Genomic DNA, 25,171 nt, shown 5'->3' on the forward strand with positions numbered 1-25,171 from the left:
TGTGAGCTCAACCAGTGAGCTGCAGAGAGGAGAACAGCAGCTCCTCCTTCCTGCTGTGGACGCCTGGGAAAGATGCAGAATGTTCCCCAAGACACCCAACTAATGCTCCAACTATGACTGATCTACTGGAATCTGGAGGGGATTGTAATCACAACACACACACACACACACACACACACATCCCCATTCATGTGTCTGATGTCCCTCAGTGGTTTCTGTTGTCGCTCATTCTAACAGCATTTATCTTCTCTTCTCATGCATGGCGGTGGTATTAACAGCGAGAGTCCGGCCATAAGTTGTGTAACTTTGTGCTAAAGTTGTTGCTGTGGTGCAGCGTGAGCTCACATGTGATCCTTTCTCCTGTCTCACTGTCTCACTGTGTCACTTCTGCTTGAGTTTGTAGAGACGCTGTGTCCGACCATGGACGCAGTTGTTTTGAATGACATCAGGAGTGGCAGAGCAGCCGTGTGGGAGGAGAGGAAGAGGAGGAGGAGGAGGATCTCTCCATGAGTTTGCCCTTTGCGGGAGAGGAGATTCAGCCGCCACTTAACCGCCGAGAGTCGACCTGACACCGGGGGAGGAAAGTGTGTGTGTGTGTGTGTGTGAGTGAGTGAGAGAGAGAGAGAGGACGCTGAATCCGCCGCTCTCAGGATTATCTGCCGGTCATGGAGGCTTTGGTCTAACGGACTTTTCCCCCTGTTTTTTTGGCTTCGTGCGTCCGGAGCGGAGCGGAGCGGCGCAGCGACTTCAGGCGGCTCTGGAAGAAACCATATCTGGTCAAAGTATTCGGAGCTGTCACCCGGCTGGACCGTCCGGCTATAAATAGCGCCGGAGGAGGTACGGAAATAAAAGCAAAATGATCCTGCATGCAGTAAAACAGTGTAATGAACGCTAACACACCTGGGTTACGATAACACACACACACATTCTAACTCCTTAACTACAGTGTGAGGAAATAAGTTTACATAGAAAAATCCAGAGAATGAACGCCACTGTGCTGCAAAGTCAAAGCCAAATTCTGCACTGGTATGTGAGAAATATATGGAATTATTTATTTAGAATGTGTAATGTATATTCCATTGGGTCCATTGTTCTCCTGTCACACTTTATTTACACAACTCTATACTAAATCACGTCTGAATATCGACACACGTTGTATTTAAGCATTAGAAGTCCGAGCAGAGAGTCTGAAATCAATGAAGCACAAACAGTTCATGCATTACAAAGCGATTTATTCGTCATTTAAGTTAAGAATCTGCAATGTACTTAAAAGTTGGTGTCATTTAGTGGGAAAAGTCAAGTACACAAACTGAGAAGTGCAGTTTCACATGTAGGTTTTGAATGAAAAGTCTATTATCTGTCTTTTCAAGCCATTTTGTTTTGTTATTGAGACACGGGAGCCTGTATTTTCTAAAGTGTTAGTGAAGTGACATCATTTCTATCCAGTAGAAATAAGAAATGAATTGAACAAATGAACATCAGAACCAAGAAAACCCCAGTCAAAATTCCTCTAAACATGAAGTGCATGTGATCTCTTTCTGATCAGGTCCCTCACTCTCTCTCTCTCTCTCTATCTCTCTCTCATACACACACACACACACACACACACACACACAAGTGTAAGATAATAAAGTGCAGAAACAATGTGAGGCTCCAGAGGGTTTCCACTGTCTGGCCTCATCAGGATTTCAGTTGTCAGCTGCTTTGAGATGCAACAGTTGTCACTTCTTCCATGACCTACATCAGTCTGGAGTGAAGTAAGTCATTATGATAGCATTTAAATGAGCCTACATTAATGTTATATGTTATTCTGGATTGAAAAACAAAGAGAAAAGACGTCTTAGTAGCTGTGCAGGTATCTTAACTTGGTCTTGCGTGCTGTTTCTTCATCTTAAACATTCAATCGTCTGTTCTTCATCCCCGGAGCTATTAAAGTCTCACAGCGAAGAGCGGCGCTAAATAACACCGTGACAAGTGAAGTGGCACACAAAACCTGTGACGGTGTGACCTCTGCAGAATGCACAAATGCTCTGAGCCACAGGCCAGCGAGCTGCGAGACGGCACATTACACAACTCCTGATATATGACTCCAGGTCCCAATATGTGGCCCACGGCCCAACGGTGGCCGTTTTTGGGTTCAGTGAGCTCTCGGCCCCTTAAAATGAGAGGAATGAGAGATGTAAAGGTTCGGGATAAAATTTAGCAGTAACAACAACTTGACACTACATTTACCATGTGTTTAAACACACTTAAACACACACAAACACACACACACACACACACACACAGTCCAGTAGTCTTTGTCCCTCATGCTCATACTGGTTACAGGAAGTGAGGCCAGTTGTCTCTCAGCTGTGACTCTCATACAAAGCAACTGTTGATCCCAATCCAACTCCATTCCCCTCTGATACCATAGAGATTTAAAAATAAGATGGAAGAAATGGAATTTGGACATTTTGATGTTTCTGTTTCATTTAGAACCAACCGTCCAAAGCTTTTATTGCACAAACCCAATTTTCAGAACAAATAATAAAGACTTATCTGAAGGAACAATAAGGCGAGGTGACGGTCCAGCAGTTATGACGATAGACACAACCTCAAATAACCACCGTCTCAAAAATACAAGCCCTGAGCTCGCACTGCAAAGTTCTGCCACCGCTGAGATCATTTCCTGCTAAATTGCCTTTATTTATGAAAAAGCTTCATGTGATGTAGACTTTGTCGTGCCTGTTGCCATGGTAACTTCTACATGTTCACATCAGAAACTTCACAAATGCTTACAGAGCTTAGATAAAGTGATGCACACACACCAGTGTTTGATTTCAGGATGATATCCAACTTCCATGGATATTTGAAATGATAATACTGTATTTTCATATCCCGCTAGTCCTAACAGTGTAAGCTGTTTGAAGACATTTAGCAGGAAGTCTTCTGCTCCACCGTCTCCTGTAAAAGTTCAGCTCTGTCGTCTCACTGCCTGCTTTGTTTACACGGCCATTTATTGGATCTTCTCAGTCCTCTGGGAACATACATATGTGCATTTTGTGGAGATGCCGGTTTTTCAGCTTGACTGTTATCCAACAGTTGATGCTTTAGCAACCAAATCAAAAGAGAAGCTGCTCATGCCCTTTGTTCTCCAGGAGCAGCTGGACTGAGTCATTCTGCAGATATCTTTGAGTTATTATGTCTTCAATTGGCTTGTTTTCCATTTCACTGAGAGAATATCTGCACTCCTCCAAGTCCACTTTGCACCAACATCTGACTTGATGAATGGTGGTCCATCAGCGCTGCTATTCTTAGAAGCATGAGTCACGGGCTCCCCCGCCAGATCAGAAGTCAAAGCTTGAATGCTGTGTGAGCGAGCGACTCTGCAGGTGACGCCTTGTCCCGTCCTTGTTTTCTGCACAGGTTATGCCCTGTAATGAAGCAGAGGTTTGTAGGAACATCATAAATCCAGGCGCAGGTCTGCTTGTTATCACTTGGGCTGTCCGGCCTCTCCAAGCAGGCTTCAAACGTAATTTGGAGATCAGCCCAGTTCTTTGTCTTTGCTATTGGAAACTTGTCTCGTCCCGCTGCTTAGAGAAAGCAGAACAAAGAAACGGCACGCTTGATTTGACCTCACTTTTAAGAGGGAAGCCAAAACACACTCCCTGATATATTCAGCATCAAAAGCAAAGATTACACTCACAGAAACATATTTGTGCTCTGAGAACACAGACTTTCTCACACACTCACACACTGGTTTGGAGCAAAAGCTGCACTTCTTCTTCTTGGATCTGGATTTGAAGTTATTTATTCTCATCTTTAAATGCAGGTGCAGGGTTGTCAGAGCTGCTTGGACTTGTTTTGTTATACGATTTCAACCTCACAGCATGAATTGCAGTATATGTTTTCAAGGCTAACTTTATATCTATTTAACTGTATTACTTCACATTTTTGTCCAGTATAAGTCGTAATAAGTACATTCCCAGTGAGATCAGATGTCATCTTTATTTACAAGTGCAGTTGACTTTGATAGTAAAGTTGTTTGTCCTTGGTACCAAAACCCAAACGTTGTGTGATGTGTAAAAAGTAGTAGTCAGGCTGTCGCTGTTATTGTGAGTGTGTTTATGTGTGGATTTATCAGCTGTCCGCTGTCCGTCACAAACCCTGACCCGTAGGTTAAAGGACTCAGAGGTTAGAGACGCGTGTTTGCCTTCGTGACCCATGAATGTTTCACATCACCTCATCCATCATCACTCATCCAGGGCCCGCAGCCAGGATCCAAAGCTGCCCTGCAGAGTCAGGAGGAAGGGCCGGTCTCCCTGGAGAGTCAGGAGGAAGGGCCGGTCTCCCTGCAGAGTCAGGAGGAAGGGCCGGTCTCCCTGCAGAGTCAGGAGGAAGGGCCGGTCTCCCTGGAGAGTCAGGAGGAAGGGCCGGTCTCCCTGCAGAGTCAGGAGGAAGGTCCGGTCTCCCTGCAGAGTCAGGAGAAAGGTCCGTCCTCCCTGCAGGATGAGATGTTTGACTTTGATACTTTACTGCAGATTGATTTTTGATGAAAAGCAGCAGTGTCCCTGAACAGGATGATGTCAGCACAGTGATCTGAGAGCGTGTGTGTGGTGACAGATTGGTGTTGCTTTATAAGATACAAGCTTACAGGCAGAACCATGGCACATCAAATCAAAACATCTGTAGAGTGGGAGCCACAGATCTGTAGCTGATTTACACAGACTGAACCAGATTTTGTGGGAGGAGTTGCGGCGCAGGTAGGAAGGAGGAGGAGGAGTCCAGGGTTCTGCTCTGTTCTGATTGGTCAGCTGCATCAGGCCTGAGATATGAAACATAGATGCTGACCACACATTTGGTCTACCGCACACTTAGTGGGTGTGTGTGTGTGTGTGTGTGTGTGTGTGTGTGTGTGTGTGTGTGTGTGTGTGTGTGTGTAACCGGGTGTGTAGGCAGGTGAATTCTAATGTGTCACATGTTGATGTAAACATAAAGTTAACTTAACCACGTATCCATCTTAAAGCAGACCGGCTACAGGAAGGGAAAAGGAAACCAAGTGTTGGGATAAGAGTTTGCATTCGTCCCTCTGTGTGTCTGTGTCTTAAGCCTCTCTCTCTCTCTCTCTCTCTCTCTCTCTCTCTCTCTCTCTCTCTCTCTCTCTCTCTCTCTCTCTCTCTCTCTCTCTCTCTCTCTCTCTCTCTCTCTCTCTCTCTCTCTCTCTCTCTCTCTTTTACTCTACTCTACTCTACTCCACAGGAGCGCTACAGCCACTTGGCTGCCTTCACTGTTATTTTACCCCTGAGCTGCAGGTCACTGAGGTGAGTGCAGTCAAGAGTTTAAGGCACAAAGAAATACGGTTAATGCTGCTTTCAGTCACGGTGTGTCTGCATAAAGACGCCATCTTTAACATTTACTGTGTAACATTCTGTTTTGTTTTTATCCACAAGGCATCGACTTTTCCATCGACCCAAAAGTTTCCCCAGACTGTTGGCCTCCTTCATTTAGTCTTTCTTGTCTGGAGGGGTCATCCAGGTAAGAGAAGTCATTATATATGTTCCTAAACTTGAAACAGCGGGCAATTTGACCTAATTTTGTGATATTTGGGAAGTTTAACTCTGTCATTGACATTGCTTTGTTTGTAAGTTAGAGGGTTTTGGAGATATTTGGTGTTCATTCACCAGCTGAAGTAGTCTGCCAGTAGTCTGTAGAATGGACCCTTATGGATCCACAAATCCACAATCCAGATATCTCCACAATGCTCCAACTTCAAACCCATCCCGTGCAGTGAATAGTGTTGGAACGTCATCACTTCTTAAACAGTTTGACCCATAATCACAACTTGTCTGTGCAGTCCATCATGTCGGTGATGAGGAAGGAGATGGAGAAGTACAGGGACATAGACGAGGATGAGCTGCTGACCAAACTGTCTGAGGAGGAGCTGCAGCGGTTAGAGGATGAGCTGGAGGAGCTGGATCCTGACGTGAGTTCAGAGTTTATTGCTCAAAAAGAGCGTTTCCTGTCCGCACAGAGTGTGACCGTCTCACTTAACGGGCACAGATCTCCATGTTTGGGTGTATTTTCAAGCTGTTGCGATCGTTTGATGAGAAAGAAACACACTGATCCCCTCCCTTGCTGCAGCACCCTTATGCACAATGAATGAAAACAAATTACTGTCATTGGATTCTATTTCACGGAACATTTTAAGGGCTTTAACTCTCCTCATAGTAGTAAATGGCTGGAATGTAAATATTGGTTTCCATAATGTTGAATGAATCAAGTCTGTCACTTCCTGGCTACAACAAAAACCCGTTAATCGCTCACCCTCGCCCCTGCTGTTTATCTCTACTGTGCGGTGTAATCACACTGAGGGGATACGATGGAGGGACTCCATCAGTTATACTCCTGTTTGCTTCTGTTGGTTTTTATGATGCGTTTATTTCTGCTTTTGACGTACGCAGTGCCAGTTTCGGGAGCTTGGTTGTATAACGGGGCGGAGGTGGTGACAGCGGCTCTAATAGCCTTCTGATGAATGCTACAGTGGATGTGAGCCGACTGGATAACCCCCGCAATGCCAAGAGAATGACTGGAAGGAGATAATGTGTGTGTGTGTGTGTGTGTGTGTGCGTGTGCGTGGGCTTGTGTGCCAGGATTTGATGACTGCGGGGACTGCATGACGCAAGCAGGAGAGCCGCTGAGAGGGAGTGTGTGTGTGTGTCCTGGCCTTGTTTGTGCCTGTTTAGGGGGGTAACGGTGAAGAACCTGCCGGGGCTGAAATGCGCTGTAACGTCTCCAGCAGCTCTGCCCACATCACTTCCAGTAAGCCAAATAAAAGACATCCAGAAGAACAACATGTCCACCAGATTCTAAATAGATAATTATTTGGGACTTCTCCTCAGAGCCCCTCGCTCCACAGGCACACAGCTCCACACCACAGCTGCTCACACTGGTTTGTGTTAAACTCTCTGTCGTCAGTGGGATTTAATAGTTTTCCGTCGCTGACTTGGCTCTCGTGCTGTCGGTCGCTAACTGCTCTCAGACAAATGTGTTATATGATCAGTCAGTAGAAAATGGTGATATTATTATCTGGGTGGTCCTTCATGCAGGCTAGGTGAAGCGTGAGTGAGGCTGCTGGCCTGGATAGATGAATATGAGGGATGGATGCGTGTGTTTCGTCACGTTGACAGCCTCAAATATCACGATTCGCTCTTTTTCTGTATTTCACTTTACAGTAAAGTGAATGTGTTTGTCTTATGTTGTGTTTTTGTTTCTGTCTGGGAGGTTAAATGCAATCACTCTCAAACCTTTTTCACCAAACCTCTCAGACAGGGATGAGCAAGATGGATGTTTCATTTAGCAGAAGTATAGATCAATCGAAACAAGTCAACAGTGTACAAGTACAGCTTATTGCTTTTTCACTTTTTAACACTAGTTTGAGGGAAAACCTTTATATCAGAAAGGGGAAATTTAGAACACTGCTGACTTAGCAATGTGCCTGTATCGTCTGTTTGGGTGCTTATTTTATTTTATTTTATTTTATTTTATTTATTTTATTTATTTTATTTATTTTATTTATTTTATTTATTTTATTTATTTTATTTATTTTATTTATTTTATTTTATTTATTTTATTTATTTTATTTATTTTATTTATTTTATTTATTTTATTTTATTTTATTTTATTTATTTACAGGGCAATGACACTGTTGAATCATGGGAGTAAACTTTAAGTGTTTCCTTCCGTGCAGGCTGAATTTGTCATTTGTGTTGAGCTGTAAACCAACAACACACTGTGGTTCTCAGGCTGTTGGAGTCGATGACATGAATAATTGTAATCCCGGCAATTTCTCAGTTAAAACGTCTCATATGTTTGTGTTTTAAGTAGTTTAAACCTAAAAAGCCATAATGGTGTGATATACTGTACCTCAGGCTTGACTCAATGTCACACACACAAGAGAGAGAGAGAGGGGGAGAGCCCTCAATCTGCTCCTGGCTGTTAAAATTAGCTGCCTGTTAACTCTTCAGCTGATAGGACTGTGTGACATACAGAGCCTGGTGTGATATACAGCACCTACAGCTTTACTATAAATACGCCTGTGCATGTGTGGATGTGTGCTGAAGCTTTGGGCTGAAGGGAAACCAGTGGGACGTATGGGAAGATCACAGCTGGACTCTCTTTAGGTGCATTTGTTGATGTTTTGAAAAGATGTGAAAGAGAGACACTGAGGAATAAATACTGTACGAGTCAAACGGAGAGAGAGAGGGCAAGCGAGGCGGCTAGGGAGGGAGAGGGAGAGAGAGAAGGGGAGTCTCCGAGTGCTGACAGCAGATGAGATATGAAGCTATATGCAGCGCTTCAAGGAGTTTGTTTTCGATTGTTGCTTTAGGTTGAAAATAACTGAGTGAGCAGTAATAAACCTCTGGGAAATTTCTCCTTCCACAGATAATTGACATTAATCCCAGCGAGGACACCGCCAGGTTCACGCTCTCCTGTTTGAGGATGATAAATGTCGAATGCTGTTGATTGATGGGTAAACAAGTGGAAAGATTGTGCTAAACCGATGACCGTTTCCTTTGGGGGTGTAGAACGCCTTGCTACCAGCCGGGATGCGGCAGAAGGACCAGACTAAGAAAGCTCCCACAGGGACGTTCCAGAGAGACGACCTGCTGGCTCACCTGGAGAAACAGGCCAAGGAGCATCCGGACAAAGAGGACCTGGTCCCCTTCACCGGGGAGAAGAGAGGTGGGACCTCAGCGGCGCTCTAACTGTGTTTGGGTGGTTACTGAAAAAACTCTGGACAGATTGTGACAAAGCTGCATGGACGGTTAGGATGGGAATTCAGATCCAGAAATAGTTTCTTACCATTTAAATAGTTTTTGTCGATTTCTTGATAATTAACTCAGGGCTTTCCATGTCAATTTCAATTTCAATCAGCAGCTGCAAATTGTGACAGAGAAGCTATGTTCCATCACTGTTCCAGTTGTGTTATAGGTCAGCATTATGGTGTGGTTGGTCTTCATGTTGAGTCTAACCCATGGTCCTGCAGGGAAGGCCTGGGTGCCTAAGAAGCTGGTGGACCCCATCATAGAGAACGTGACCCTGGAGCCAGAGCTGGAGGAAGCCCTGGCTAGCGCTTCAGACGCCGAACTCTGTGACATCGCAGGTAACACACACACACACGCACACACACACACACACACACACACACACACACACACACACACACACACACACGCATACACATATGATATGAGGAAGGCTCGGCATTGAGACGGCATTGAGACTGAGCTAATTTTCAACCATATTGTAAAATGATTAAGATTGATTTGCAAATGTTACACACACATCTAATCCGTCCCAGTAACATTCCTTCATCTCCCCCCCTCCTCACCCTCTTTGCTCACTAATCCACGTAAACGCCATGGCAGCCTCATCTTATTCATCATATTTTCCTCACTCTAACTCTTCTCCTTCTTCCCTCCACCTCTCATCTCTCCACCAGTCCCTCCATCTTCATCACCTGCTCCTTCCCCCTGCTGGACCTCTCTGTCCCTTAGCTGAGCACCATCAGGTTACAGTCTGCACCCACAGTGTTTGCATGGACGGGCCCGTGTCTCCTGAGCGCCGGGCGTTCACTCTACCAGCATTCATGCAGTAAAGGAACATGGATGCTTCTTTGTCATGCATGGCAAATGTTAGTGCATCTCCCCAAAAGCACCACACAGGTGCTCATTCGTTTTCTATACACACACACACACACATACGGTATCAAAACGTGTGTGTGTGTGTATGGAAATGCTTGAAGCAGAAGTAATGGAATGAGAGACGGGCCGATGATTTGGCGTCAAGCATCTTATTTTATGTTGTGTTTATATTGACTTCCTCACCGGGGCCTGTCTGTCTGATCGAGATCATTGAATCAACATTGAAGAGGGTCAAGTATCGAGAGGTTCTTCATCCAGCCAACAGAGTCCGTCCATCTGTCCATCTGTCCCTCTGAGTCTATAAGTCCCTCTTGTCCTCGCTCAGGCGTCCTGAGACTTTGACTTTGTTTAGTTCAGGACCTCCGTTTGTAAAGAATGTTCCAATTGTGATTGTTTGTCTAATAAAAACCCCAATTGATCGAAATCAGCAGAAATGGATGCAGGGGAGCCACCATTTTGGACTGAGGTAGAGGTTTAGCACCTTAGAGAACTCATTTCAGCCCTAAAATGATGGGAAACCTTTGATTTGCTTCCTCTGCTGTTTTGCCTCTTCATCAGCATGATGCTCTGCTGTATGAATACAATCACACAGACAAGATGTGTGTCATCTAAACCTAAAGTGACTGATGTGTGTGTGTGTCTGTCTCTGTCTCTGTCTCTGTCTCTCTCTTTTCTCCATCCCTCCTCCAGCCATTCTGGGTATGCACACCCTGATGAGCAACCAGCAGTACTATGAAGCCCTGGCCAGCAGCAACATAGTCAACAAACAAGGCCTCAACAGTATGTCTAACACACACACACACACACACACACACACACACATCATTTTAAACTACATAAAGAAAAACAACCAAACTATCTGCCAAGTAAACTTCTTTCTCTCATCTCTGGATAAGATAACACTTTGGAGATACAATGTTTTCAATAATAGTGATCATTCGTGTTTGGCTGATGCGCTCTTTTGGCAGCGTTTGGGTTTGTGATCATTTCTGGTTTGATGCGTGGCTTTGAAAGGGAAACGAATTTCCACTGGAGCAATCAGCTGTTCAGATAAAGCTGTTTGCAGTACATAGTGTCGGCCTGTGTGTGGTAGACACACTCACGCACTCTTATGCTGAGCAGTGTGTGCCTGTGCGTCATGCCAGGCGTGATCCAGTGCACCCAGTACAAAGCAGTGCCTGATGAAAAGCCCAACGCCACCGACGTAGAAGACACACTGCAGAGCATCAAGAGGAACGATCCTGACCTGGTGGAGGTCAACCTTAACAACATCAAGGTGTGTGCCTGTCTGTGTGTGTGTGTGTGTGTATGTGTGTGTGTGTCCACACATTGTGGGGTCCATCAAGTGTTTTCAGAATGTTTGTTTGTGTGAAAACGAGGCAGATGTAGGTCGTGCTGATGTTTCCGTGTGGTGTTTGTGTGTAAATCAGAACATCCCCATCCAGACTCTGAAGGCGTACGCCGAGGCTCTGATAAAGAACACCGTGGTGGAGAGGTTCAGCATCGTAGGAACCCGGAGCAATGACCCCGTCGCTTTTGTAAGTCGATCAAAATCCAGTGTGCGACATGTAAAGACATAAAGGACAGACAGAACATAAACATCCGTGTCTTCCTTCAGGCCCTGGCAGAGATGTTGAAGGTAAACACGACGCTGAAGAGCCTGAACGTCGAGTCCAACTTCATCACAGGCTCTGGAATAGTGGCCCTCATAGAGTCGCTGCAGCTAAACACCACACTACTGGAGCTCAAGATAGACAATCAGGTGGGTGTGTGTATGTGTGTGTGAGTTGATATACACAGGCTGTCTTTGTCACTTCAGTGTAATGCTCCTTCATAGCTGTGCCATGTGTCAGCGCTCACAGTTCTAATCTGTGACTCACCGCTGGCTCCTTCATCTCGACTGTGGAGTGATTTACACAAAGTGTCTTCGCCCACGTCGTTTGTCTCCTCGCCGCCTCATCGTGCCAAAGCCCACTCATCCCTCTGCCATCCTGTCTCAGCTTCCAATGATCGATTGCTTCATTAAGTCAAACGATACAAAAGAATGAAAATGAAACGGCTCCACTCACTTCCCTCATCTGTTTCCTCTGATGTGCGTTCCTTCGTCTTACTTCGTCTTACTTCTTCTTCTCCTCCTCCTACCCTTCTGTCCTTATCTCTCCTCGCCTCTCCTCGCCCTCGTGTCCCTCCTTTGTCCGTCCTCTCTCTCTGTCCAAACCGCAGAGCCAGCCGTTAGGCAACAAGGTGGAGATGGAGATCGCCGCCATGCTGGAGAAAAACACCACGCTGCTGAAGTTTGGCTACCACTTCACCCAGCAGGGCCCGCGCCTCCGAGGCTCCAACGCCATGATGAACAACAACGACCTGGGTGGGTTCCTCACACAAAACTCACTGAAGCACATTCTGTAATCAACCAATGAGTCATCTATAACCTTAGACTGACAGCAATGTGATCCTGACCTTTGACCTTTGAGGACGTGTGACTCCATGTTGTGTTTGCTGGTTCACCTCATCACACTGCAGTTAGTCAAGTCACATGTTCACAGCCCATCAGCGGTGTTGACCTTGGCACTGAGAGTCATTCCGCCTTGTCGGCACTGACGATTCATCTTCACTCTCTCTCTCTCTCTCTCTCTCTCTCTCTCTTTGGTTTCTCTCCACTGTAATCACAGTGTAGCAGAGGAATCAGAGTGATGTCATCGGCTGGTAACTCGCTATGGCCAGAAAGTCCCGACCCAAAAAAACAAACACCTTCCCGGGATTATGACATCAGCACTAAGAAAGAAGTGTGTGTGAGACGGAGAGGGAGGGAGGGAGGGAGGGAGGGGGGGAGGGAGGGAGATGAAGGAAGAGAGAGAGGGAGGGAGAGAGACTGGGCGAGTGAATGAAAGTGAGTGACACATTCTCATTAGAAATAAGAATTCTAATATTATCACACGTAATCTATCTGATAACAACAACAACAGAACGATCTAATGTCAGATTATTTCCTTTAAAGTTAGGTGTGTGTGTGTGTGTGTGTGTGTCAACTGCCTTTATTTAGTCTCAGTGACATGTTTGCGATCTGATGATGATGTCAGTGTCCTCACCTCCACCAGGGGGCAGTACAGGACCATATTAGGTGTTAAGCAGCATGACTGTCTTGTCTTGTTGCTGAGGGGTTTGGATCCTGCTTGCATTGTCTCACACACACCTCTTAAAGTGAACTTAATAGTGTCATAACATCATTTATCCACCTGTCATCTTTAAGCCCGAGTCGTCAGGTCAGAGTCCGACGGTTCCTTCACGCTCACTCTGTCCGTCCCCGAGCTGGAGAGGGCCTTCGGGAAGAAGTTCAAGTCCAAGTCCAAGTAAAGACAAAGACCTCTCGGCTCAGCCTTGCATCTCTTCTGCCAGCTTCTCCTGATTCTTCCTCCAGACCCTCAGGCCACTGTCGCCTCCTCTCAAACTCCTCTGAGAGTTTCTGTCTTTCTTCTCCACGTCGACCACCTGTCATGTCCTCTCTTCTTCTTCTCCTCTAATTGTCTCTGGTTTTCCTAAGAACTCTGCCAAATCCCCCCACACCGTTTGTGCTGCTGAGTTCCCATAACGGTCACAATACTTTGCTTTTACTGTCCCTTTGGCCTTGTTTCCCACGTTGGCTCTCTTAGTTTGCTGCTCCGGTTTTTCTGATCGACGTTCCTTCCCCTCTCTCCTGTCTTATTCTCTCTTAAACGCCGTTCTCGTCCTCTTTTGGTTTGTCCTCCTGAAGCCTTTTACTTTCAAAGCTCAGTCAAAATGGCGTCACATTCATATTTCCGTCCTTCCGCTTCCTTGGAAAGCTGCTCTCTTTCCTTCTTGCTTCGCGCCAAGCAATGGGACTGGCCAATGTTGCTGATGCTGATGATGTTATGGATGGATGTTGATTTGTTGTACTGATTTCCCTTCTTGCCTCCTCTCTCCTCCCTCCTCTCTCCTCTCTATCCACAGTAAGAAAGAGAAGGCTTGAGGGAGGACCCATCTTCCCCAAGTGTCGGACAAATGTGTAGAAACCAGGGTTAACCTCCGCTCCCCCATCGACTTTCCAGATCCCATCCTCCTCAGCTCCGCCCCCCTCTTATCGGCCTACGCAGACGACCTCGCAAAATCCTCTCCAACCCGCCTGCCATGTTGGTGTCCCTGTGGGGTTTGGAGGTCATCTCTGAACAGTTTTTTCTACTCCTTAGACTCTTGTTCAGCAGACATTAAAGGATCCAGTGAGATAAATAAGCGTCGTTCCATCTGAGCTTTCCAATGCAAACATAACAACAGATTGTTCACAAGATTCTGAAATAGGACTTCGGAACACTTTGCAGTTTTTCCAACCGTAACATGTCGCTGTAACTGTTCTTACTCTGACATCACTAATCCTTTAATATCTCAAGTGTTTAGGCTCCATAATCAAGGGACTGCCGGGCTGCGTTTGAATGAGGAGCCATTTGAAAGACGACGGGACGTTTTTAACAAGCCGTGTTTCTGATGTTGAGTAGAATGAATTGTTATCATTATTATTATTATTATTATTATTCTGCTGTAAATGAATCCTGCTGTCTTGAGTGTCGTCCCCCCCCTTCACGTTTCCTCCTCTGATGTTGCCCCAAGGTAAACACACACTGCCCAAGGTAAACACACACACACACACACACACACACACACACACACACACACACACACACGCGCACACACACACTACAACATATTCCCAACCAATTGAACACATACGATTTGTCCTATCTACATTTTATAAACTTGATAATTGCGGAGAGTCGGATTTTGCCTTTGTGCGATTCCAGCAGAGCCGTCTTCCTAAACGCTGTGTTGCCGTGACTCCCTGTCCTCACACAGACAGACTTGTTAGCCTGCTTACTGTGAGATTTGTCAGCTATATAAATATATTTATTTGTGACAGACCTGTATGCAGAGTCAGAATGTGTTCAGCTCCGTCGCCTGGATCGATCCCTCAAGCATCACGACACATCGGTGTCAACGTGTACAAAGGTACAATTCACACACAAACGTCCCCCTAGAAGGTTAAACTGTAGGATACTCGCGCACACTTGCATTGCATTTAGCATCTGTAATGTCAAATTGTATAACAGCTGCTGTGGTGTTACCAAATCAATAATCCATGGATTTCTGTGACATATCCATTGAGTCAGAATGTAGTAACCCAAGGAACTGTGACTTGTTTGAATGGGTTCTCTAAAACACCTTTAACCAGGCCTGGTTTTGTTGGTTTCTGTTTGTTTTGTTTGTACTTATTTACTGGAGCTAAATGTGTGGTTTTATATGCAATGTTCATTTGAGATGGTACATTACCCCCCGGTCCTTAATGAGAGGAGGAAGAGGCCTCCCGCTGTTCCGGCTTTGGATTGGTGAAGCGTGTTACGTAAATGTAAGATGTGAGGACATCTAATGGCTTCACATACAGAAGATGAAGATCCATTTTACAAAAATGTATGTAAAATGTCTTTTGGAGCAGATACGACCCGTAAGAGTGTCCAAAAATACACATCAAAGCCAAATACAAGTCATCTTAGACAATCGACATTCTTCTGAAGATGTGCTGTCTCCTCTCACACAGCAGCTTGTTGGTGTGAGCAGGTTTCCTATATAAGCTGAATGTTGTCATACAAGGTCCTAAGTGTATCAGCACTGACTGCTTCATGTCTTTGGCTCTGTGTGTGTGTCCTGTGTCTCCTCGCTCCCGTCTTCTGTGTGTCTGATTTGTTTCATTTTATTGCTTGATTAAGTGTTTTTGTTAGATAGTTCACCTTTTTGGGTTGAATGTTTAGTTTTATGGAATAAATAAGGTTTGGAAGTAACAAACACACTCTGCCTCTCACTCACTGCCATGTTCGATGCAACACTGACACTTGGTGGACAAATATGGGAATTACACCTAAATCACAACTGTTGGGCAAGAATTCTCTCTCTCTTTGCTCCCTCTTCCTCTCTCTCTCTCCCTCTGTCTCTCTTCTCGCTCTCTCCCTCTCGCTGTCTCTCTTCCCCTCTCTCTTTCTCCCTCTTCCTCTCTCCCTCTGTCTCTCTCTCCCTCCCTCCCTCTTCTTCTCTCTCTCCCTCCGTCTCTCTTCCCCTCTCTCTCTCTCCCTCCCTCTCTCTCTTTTTCTCTCTGTCTGTGTGTGGTGTAACAAATAAACTTCAACATTCATTTAGCCATAATCTATCATTGCCATTTTATATATCCTGGCAGATCCCCAGTCTTTATGTAATCTATACTTGCCTTGCTGCCAGCTTTCTCCAGCCTGGCAAACGATGGCAGAAACAGCAGAACTGAACCAAATACTGCATAAACATTTCCACGTCTCTTTCTCTTCATAGTCGCTGGATGAGACTCCTTTTCCCCAAAAACCACTGCGATGAAACTGAACGGTAATATACTCAGGCTTTACATTCATGTGTGTGTGATGTAATGCTATGTAAGGCTTGTATCTCATCTGATACAACAACAACTACAAACAAAGCATTTCAAGGTTGTTGTACTTTGTTTGTTGATAAGAGGCGAGATGAGAATTCTGATCTCCCTTTGACCCTTTGAGCCTTCAGATAGCTTTTGTCGGTGCCAGAATGTGTTTTGCCGTGATCCAGGCCGATGCATATCGTCTCTCCACGCGCCACACACACCTATCATCAGGCGCATTCACTCCATCAACAAACACACCACGGCTCCAAGCTTTCCCTCGCTGAAGCTGAAGAGAAGAACAGACGGAGAAAATCGCTTGGCTGCTTCCGTAAAAAAAAAGAAACAAGACTCCTTTTAATACCTGTGAACAAGTTTTTTTATTGAATCTCAGGCAGGAACACACACGATAACCCATTATTGCTCAAAGCATTCCACGCCGCTGTCAGCAGCTCATTCTCACCCATCGACCCACAATGAGCAGAACTGAACCAAACAGAATTTCACGTCTTATTTTAAAACAATTTTGGTTGTATAACTAAACCATTACTCAGTAGCCAAACTCCAGTATTCTCTTCAGTTTGTGTGTGTGTGTGTGTGTGTGTGTGTATGTGTGTGTGGAGGGAGAGAGCAACTCACACATCTAATCCACTGTCAAGTTAACACTTAGATTATATTTCTATGTTCTACGTATTCATACAGATTCTCTCCCTGCTAGATTATCCTGATATTTATTGTATATATGGTGAAGTTTATGGCTGAAAGCTGAAAGTTTGGACTACACGCTCACCTTAGAACAACGGAAAGAATCCACAAGAAAAGAAAGGAAAAAAACCTACAAACCTGGAAAGTAAAGATCCTGATTGCATACATCTTATTTAATCACATGACTCATATTATTAACTGTTATATCAACATGATAGTGAAACCACATTCAAAATTAGGAGTTATTGCCTTAATATTTTTTGCGTGACAAAGAACAGGGGTTTGGGGGGAGGGGGGCGGGGGTTGACAAACTCACACAACAAACTTTTCCAGACAAATGGCATGCAAGACGTAAGAAGGGGGAGAGGGGGAGGGGGGGCACCAAACAAGGGGGGGAATAGAAACATTTTTTTTTAACGATACACTACATGAATGTTTGTTACACTGTGGTGTGTCCAGGGATACACGGGGGGTTCGACACGTGTAACACTGTGTGTGTGTGTGTGTGTGTGTGTGTGTGTGTGTGTGCATTTGTGTGTGTGTGCGTGTGTGCGTGTGTGTGTGCAAAAAAGTCGTACATAAATTTCAGTCATGGCTGAAAGACAAAACAGCTTTAGTAACACACGACATGAATTTTTACATTTCCTTTTTAATAATATGGCTTATCGAGTTATATTTTCTTAAATTTTAGAGACAGACACACACAGTTAGTATTATTATTTCAGTACTATTATCATTTCTATGATTGTTTGCCCACTTTGAGGCTTGTTATGTCTATTTATTCATTTATTTATGTACAAATAAACCGACCGAAAGCGAGGTGGAACGAGAGAATATTGTGTGTTGTTCTGCAGGACGAGCTAAAGTTGAAAACCTCTCCGACTAGAAGGGCAAAGGTCAGGTGTGTGTGTGTGTGTGTGCGCGTGTGCATGTGCGTTGTGTGCTTGTGTGCGTGTGTAACCCCTCTGCTAGCTCGTTAGCCTCATTAGTGTAAATTCGGTCACGTTAACATCACTCAAGCTAACGTTTACCCTGTGGTCGGGTGGGTTAGCCTAGCCTACAGCTACAGTTAACTCTGCCGGTTCGCCTCTGGTTTATTTTCCCACCCACGTTACGTAAACTGATCTTTGATATTGATTTGAACACAATAAAGAACAAATTTGACTTAATGCTAGGTAAAGCAGCGGTCGTTTCTGCTTTGAAAACAAACCCCGATTCAAACCAACTTTGTGACTGTAGCCTGTGAGCTAGGATAACGTTAGCATTAGCTAGTGGCGCTGGCCTATTTCTTGAGCATGTCTTGCAGCGGGCCTGGCAGGTATTTCATCACTGTGTCCATGATGCTCTCTTCCTCCTCTTCGTCACCGCAGCCGGCGGGCACAAGTTTCTTAGGCCGGGTCAAGCTGCCCTCTGCCGGCTCCTCCGCGGCGGCCGCTGCCTCCGCCTCAGCCTCCTCGCGCTTTTTCAGGCCGTACTGGAGGTCGAAAACACAAACGGTTACAGGCGATGAATGTTAGGAGGACACAGGAGAAGTGGAAGGGCACAGAAACAGAGCGTCTGTGGCCACGTTCCATTCTGGATGAGTGGCACACTTTCACACCTTACATTGAAATTCACTCCCGTTATCTGAATACTTCATCTGCATGTTATCTGATGATGGGACTTCCTCTCACGCTATCTGGATGTTGCCTGCATTGCAAACCCATCCTTCCTCTTCGCTCCGTGGACGCTCGTCATCCATTTTTCAGTGTTCACCCTCCAGGAATAGCACCTAACCATTTTTACAGGAAGTCACAGCGGCCATGATTTGATCTCTAATCTGCTGCACTCGCTGAATTTACAACTCCTTACTTGAGACAAAGATCTGATTTCATTATGCGGATAAACTATCTACCTAATGTCCGTAGACGGCCTACAACTCGTTACTATTTTATAGACCTTTGCTAGTCAGTTTGGTTTGTGTGTGTGCGCTGCTGTCACACACGTTTGATGAAAGGAGCCGCTCCTTAGCATCAGCGTCTGTGACTGTTACTAAACGCGGCCTTTTTAATCACTTAGGACAAACAAACTGATAGAAGCCACTTCCCAAAATTGGAAAAAACACGGAGTCACGCCAGCTTTCTGCAGCAGTTGGCCATGATTTAAAAAATGGAGAGTTGAAGCGCTCCACAAATTGTTTTCTCCTCAGTCCTGCTCTGTCCTCTGTAGACAGGCCAGACAAGCAAATCCAGTTAAGATCCAGCTCAATCTGGCTGAGAAGAGGTCTGGGTCCTTCAACCGATGCATATCAGGTGTTCTACATTGATGTTAATTCATTTAAATTAACAACCTGATTGTTTCAGGTTTCCTACTCTGGCATCCTTGGAGTCTGTGAACGATGTCATCATGCATCTATAGTAAATCTCTTTGTTGTCTATGGTGGAGTTGTGTTTGTTTGGGTTCCATCTGAGGATACCAAGGCTGTAAATTCACCGACATACAAACAACAACCTCACAAACACCAACACCAGATCGTTGTTGTCGATAGTTACACTTTCACCACAATGTCATGGATTTCAGCTTTAACGCGGACGTTGACTGCATCGTTTGACTCGAGTGGAAAAAGCTGTGACAGCGAGTGAGCGAGCGGGGAAGCTTTTGGTAACGAGCGCCTTGGGAGCTCCTCACTGCCGAGCTTCTCTGGGGGAGCCTCAGTGGAATAATGCAGGTGAGGAGCCCCGGGGAGGAGCGCTGCGTTTCATCTTCCCTGAGACCTGCCACGCCCACACACTGCCTGTCTCTCACAGTGTCCCTGCAGTAAAGTGGTTACATAGCAACCTCTACCAGTGTAGCGTTCAAGTGGAATATGGAGACTAGAGCCACAGCTAGGAGAACATGGCACTGGGTACAGAAATATCAATAATTATTACAATTTGGGAGTTGAGGGTGTAATCTTTGTACCATTACAGACAAGACAAGATCTGTACTTTTGATTCCTTTGGTACTTTTCAAGGTCATATGTTGTACCTTTTGTTCTTGTTCCTCGTTTGTCTGGAGTCTTAAAGTCTGGAGTCTTAAAGTCTGGAGCTTGTGTCAAACACACCACACACAGTTACTCTGAATGATGTAACCACCATTACCTTATCCCTGATGCCTTGCCTCATCCTTTCCCTCTCGGCCTCCATCTTGGCGTATTTGTCCTTCCTCTCATCCTCCTGCTGCCTCAGCGCCTCCTGTCTCTCCTCCTCTTTCGCCGCTGCGTCTGGGTCGTCCTCCTTCTCCTCCCCACCCAGCATCTTGCCCACATCGGGGGGACCTCCTGTGAGACAGACGTAAGAAGACGCACAGCTTCCAGTCAGCCTGAGAGAGCAAACGGGACTAAGATGTTAGATTCCGTGATGCTTGGTTGCCTGAGAACAGTCACGAATCTCTCCAGCACTTCACTTTCAAATCAATTCACTTTGATCATTGCGGATCAATTGGGCAGCTATGGTGCAATGCCTCTTCCTGATTACAAATACAAAGTGTTTTGCTGAAACCCTGATTGGTGCCTCTGCTTTCTGCATAGTAACGGCAGCTGAGAGCCGTTCTCCAGCCTGACAGACGGTAAAAACAGGACTTCTTACAAACAAAGGTGAAATATCTCTAACCTGTGGCTTTAACAATATTGTTTATGATCAGGAATGAGGAAAAAAAAGCCAGGAAAGCAATCGATAAAGCAGGGAGGGTCGAAATCTCCTGCACCATGGTTAAAAGAAAGAGAGAACAAAAGAAAGAAAGAAAGAAAGAAAGAGAACAAGAGAAAGACGGAGAGAACCAAAGTCTCCTTTTTGTCTGCAGCTGTCCTTGGTATCTTGACATTATGAGTCATCAAAAAAGAACTGCAGCAAAATGCAGAGCAATAAAAGTGAGGAGAGGCAGAAGAGGTGAAGAACGGAGGGATGAGCGAAAGAGAAGTGAAAGAGGAATGGAAGCTTTTTGGGTGAAAAAGCAAAATTAGAGGAATAAAGGAGAGAAACTGGAGACAAGACGTTGAATATCCACAAACACAGATCATAATCTTTACAGGTGTTTCTGCTTTAGTAGATACTGGTGACTATGTGAGGTGCATGTTTACAATCCAGTCATTATCTGCTTATGAAATATTAAACAGAAAGTCAAATATTGAAGGTCAGAGTGACATTTAGGCTGTTTTCCCTTTGATTTAGTGGAGGCAGCACCAGCTTCTGTTGATGGTAGTCGATGAACAGGTGAGCTCAGAGATGCAGAACGCAGAAGAGCACACAGAGGCATGAAGGACCGATACACAGCAACAGATTAAAGAGTCAGATCAATAAACCTGAAGTTACTGTTCAGAGGAGACACAGACGAGAAAGAAACAAAAGGACAAATCCACTGTGGAAAAGAAAGTATCGCCGCATAGGCAGTCGATAAACAACATAGAGAAGGCTGACAAAGCAAAATCTGTCTGAATCTGATACAGTGTGTGTGTGTGTGTGTGTGTGTGTGTGTGTGTGTGCGTGTGTGTGTGTGGAGACGGGGGGCAAACATGTTCCAGCATGTGTATATGAATAATTGCTTACTTGCATTTTAGTCATGCATGCATGAGGTCCACGTGTGACTGCACATATACTTCCCGTGTGTGTGTGTGTGTGTGTGTGAATGCATGCAGGCGTTCACATGCCTGTGCGTGTGTCCATGTGCATCAATGTTTCAACATGCACGTAAATCTAATGAGCTTGTATAATTAGCATCTTTGGCTCTCATGTAAAGGCGTTTTCCACATTCTGCCTCTCGTATTCCAGTGGAAGTGTTTTTGTAGAAGCCGCTGTGCTGTGCAGGCAAATCTAATCACAGCTTTCCAGCATATACACTTTCATTTTAATCGCATTTCTAGGAATTAGCTCGCACCCACGTTTATTTCCTGCCAGCTACGACTGAAAGCATGACTTTAAATCACAAATCCCTGTTATTTTACCCGACGCTCCGGCTCTATAGTGATGTTTAAATGTACAAGTCACATGATGCGTTCACTGCCTCTCACATCTGTCAGTGTTTTTGTGCAGCCTTGTCTCGGTTCATTTGACGTTGACTCTGAACTGTCACTGTGCTGCAAACTGTCCTCAACATCATATATAATAATAATAATAATAATAATAATAATAATAATAATGATAATAATAATGATAATAATAATAATAATAATAATAATAATAATAATAATGATAATGATAATAATAATGATAATAATAATGATTATAAAATGAAATAAAATAAGATTAATTAAATTTAATTAAATGTATGTTCAATTTATTTGTATTTAATATTATATAAATATTTCCCTTTTTTCAGGTAAACCAGAACACACTTCTGATCTATGCAGTCTTTGTTTTTCTAACTGAACTAACAGAATAACGGAATGCTTTATATTCACATCGACACCTTGTAACTTTTGCTCCTCTTGTGGTTTACGTCGTCTCTCAGTAGTTTGACAGAATGCAGAGTTGCTGCTTGGCTTCGTCTCTGAGACGTGAACGGTGCCAGCTTTGGTTTGGTGGTTATGGGATGACAGCCAGAACCCAAACATTTGTGTAGATTCAGCACCACAGTGTAGAAGGATCTGTGTGCCTCTTGTTTATCTCTTTGTGACATTCAAAATCTATTTTCAGATGACTGATTGTTGGCCCTCAGGCGGCCGGTGTGGAAAATCTTTCTCTCCTTAATACACAACAACAAGTCGTTTAGATAGTTTGCTTTTCTTTTCGTGTTTTGGTCTGAAGTTGGAGACGTTGGCTGATCTGTTGTTGTTCGCTGGTTGGTCTTGCAGGTATGAGGACGGTCCCTGATGACTTAGGTGACCCCTTGTGTGTGTGTGTGTGTGTGTGTGTGTGTGTGTGTTCCCGATCCCCTGCGGTGGATTTCTAATGATTCTCTGATCCTCTTGACCTTCTCTGCATTGCCACCCTAAGGCGCCAAAATGTTAATGTTTCACAGAAATTATGAACCAGTGCCTTTGTTGCTCCCAAGAGGGGTACACATTTGGATTTCTTGACCTTTCCTCAAAGGTCAGTCCAAAGTTGAACTGCATTAATGACCAAATTAAAATCCCATAAAATCCCATTGGACACAGCATCCATGCCTCAAATCAGCCAATGGGAGGAGACGACCAAATATGTGTTCAACATTTTATTTAATTATGAAGTCAGATGTAATTTGTATCACTTAGGTTTGTAGTGTGTATGACACACACACACACACACACACACTTACCACATTCAGCTAATGTAAATGTTGTTAAGGGAACACTTTCCCAAGAGATGGAAAGCAGCGTCCCTCTCTCTCACTCTCTCTCTCTCCCTCTCTGTCTCTCTCTCTCCCTCTCTCTTTTCCTCCCTCTCTATCCCTCTGTCTCTCTCTCTCCCTCTCTCTCTCTCTCTCTCTCTCTCTCTCTCTCTCTCTCTCTCTCTCTCCTTCTCTCTCTCTCTCTCTCTCTCTCTCTCTCTCTCTCTCTCTCTCTCTTTTCCTTGTCGTGACTATATGGAAGATTGCATTATTTATAGTTTCTGGACAGGCTCACTCGCACTCGCCTTGAAACACACACATTAAAGACACACATAAAGACAAACACGCACACACAGACACACACACTCACACACACTTTGCACAGGGGGGTTCAAGGTCAATATGATGAAATGAATTTGATTTCCTGAGGTAGCACACAAAGGTAAGACAAGGTCGTGTGTGTGTGTGTGTGTGTGTGTGTGTGTGTGTGTGTGCGTGCGTGCGTGCTTGCGTGTGTGCGTGTGATGGGGGGTGGGGCGTGGTTGCCTGGGTGTGTGTGTGTGTGTGTGTGTGTCTCTGGTAACCTACAAGACCAATGGAGTGATGCAAGCCCTCAGCCAATCATATCAAAGTGCTACCAAATGCTATCATCTCTGTGTTGCCGCGGTGAAGTGAGGGAAGAACACGTCAAGGCGTCTCTGTTTCCATTTCAGCCCAAAGCACACGGCTCTGTCACACTTAACCAATGCAAATGAACTTGGTTGGTGGGTAAGAAATCCACAGATGGCACGTTTACCATCCGGTCCCACTGTGCCTGCTTTAGTATGCAGCATCAACTGCAGTGAGAATAACCACGGATACATCAGCCATCCATTTATTCACCATGCAGGGGTGTGTGTAGCTTCAGCTTTCCCTCTGTTTCTGTCTGTAATGGTGGCCCAGTGTCTTCTGCATGGACAGACAGACAGACAGGCAGACAGACAGACGGCCATAACCCCAATCTCATTCTTTGGTTTACTCCAAAGAGCTCAGGAGCATGCAGGTGAGAATTGTGTGAGAGATTAGATTGTGAGCTTTGCCTTCATGCTCGTCTCTCTCCTGTCTTACCACACACACGTCTACCCACCCATCGCACGCATCCAACCACCCCTGGCTATCCGTCCCCCAGATACTTGGATTCTTTCCCTTGTATCAGCAGCTCACTCCCCAATTAGAGGAGACCATCCAACATTGTTCAAGAAGGTGCTGACCTTCATCGCAGTTGCAAACGGAATCGATTTTCTTACTGGAGCGATGTTGTGCTTTGTACCATTCGGAGGGATTAGATGCTGTATCCAAGATGAGGTCTGAACTATTCCTGGTCAGCACCTCAACACCTTAAACAACTACATTCACCACTGTAAGGTCACTAAAGGAATTCCTCCTCGCTCCATCAGCTTATTCTCTAAACCCATTTCCACGCTGCTGCTGGTCCAAACGATGACATCACCGCCCCCCTACTTCTCTGTAGGTATTGCACCTTGTTAGCGGTTGGATTTCCTCTGGAGGATTTACACTGTTTATCTTTCAAACATATGCAGGATGCAGTTAAGAATAATCCTGTCCTTTTGCTTGTTTGTTAGTAATGAGTCATATAGTTGTGAAATGTTGGATAATTAAATGTTTCCACTGCCTTTGCTGCCTCTCAGTCTCGTCTCCACTACCCAATAATGGGTTAACTGCTGCCTCAGGCCGTCTGAGTGCCAGACCTCTGGAGGCGAATGTCTTCCCTCACTTGACTGTTCTGTATTCTGTCAACATGACTTCAACTTTCAAGAGTTGAGATGTGCAGAGTCAGCGAGGAAGCACTCTGGTTCAGAAGCAATCAATGCAGAAGGAAGCCACCCCAGCTCCGGGTGTCAAGGCGAGGAGGTGTGTGGGCTTTTTTTAATTTGCTCTCTAATAACAAGAGGGCTTGATTGGTTAATAATGTTAAATTGTAGGATCAAGCACAACTTAATCATCCTGGGTCCCAGACTGAGACGGTTTGATATTCACACGCTGGTTTAGAGAGCCGGAGGGACGGATCGCTTTCAAAACT

General features: G+C 45.0%; 2 protein-coding genes across 2 annotated transcripts in view; one reads left to right on the forward strand and one right to left on the reverse strand.

Moving 5' to 3' along the window:
• The first annotated feature begins 289 nt into the window (after positions 1 to 289).
• tmod1 (tropomodulin 1) lies at positions 290 to 15,520 on the forward strand. The gene is made up of 13 exons (XM_076167334.1): positions 290 to 837; positions 5,242 to 5,303; positions 5,433 to 5,517; positions 5,837 to 5,965; positions 8,568 to 8,724; positions 9,029 to 9,145; positions 10,377 to 10,466; positions 10,832 to 10,962; positions 11,117 to 11,224; positions 11,305 to 11,448; positions 11,910 to 12,054; positions 12,937 to 13,036; positions 13,656 to 15,520. Exons 4-13 carry the CDS (start codon positions 5,843 to 5,845, stop codon positions 13,672 to 13,674), a joined length of 1,134 nt encoding a protein of 377 aa, XP_076023449.1. The 5' UTR covers positions 290 to 837; positions 5,242 to 5,303; positions 5,433 to 5,517; positions 5,837 to 5,842; the 3' UTR covers positions 13,675 to 15,520.
• A 2,269-nt stretch (positions 15,521 to 17,789) lies between these two features.
• cplx2a (complexin 2a) overlaps positions 17,790 to 25,171 on the reverse strand; it is a 13,724-nt gene continuing 6,342 nt past the window's right edge. The window contains exons 3-4 of the mRNA XM_076167335.1: positions 19,950 to 20,128; positions 17,790 to 18,304 (exon numbers count right to left, since the gene is read on the reverse strand). Of these exons, the coding sequence (XP_076023450.1) occupies positions 18,113 to 18,304; positions 19,950 to 20,128 (371 nt within the window). The 3' untranslated portion in view covers positions 17,790 to 18,112. The remainder of the gene's footprint in view (positions 18,305 to 19,949; positions 20,129 to 25,171) is intronic.

Source organism: Genypterus blacodes, unplaced genomic scaffold (assembly GCF_046128005.1).
Source record: "Genypterus blacodes isolate CSIRO-AG114 ecotype Tasmania unplaced genomic scaffold, CSIRO-AGI_Gbla_v1 ptg000157l_1, whole genome shotgun sequence".
Taxonomy (NCBI): Eukaryota; Metazoa; Chordata; class Actinopteri; order Ophidiiformes; family Ophidiidae; genus Genypterus; species Genypterus blacodes.

Coding starts and splice junctions, on each gene's coding strand:
- tmod1 (XM_076167334.1), top strand. CDS start 5,843: ATGTCGGTGATGAGGAAGGAGATGGAGAAGTACAGGGACATAGACGAG. Junction 5,966..8,567: donor TGGAGGAGCTGGATCCTGAC/GTGAGTTCAGAG, acceptor TTGGGGGTGTAG/AACGCCTTGCTACCAGCCGG. Junction 8,725..9,028: donor CTTCACCGGGGAGAAGAGAG/GTGGGACCTCAG, acceptor ATGGTCCTGCAG/GGAAGGCCTGGGTGCCTAAG.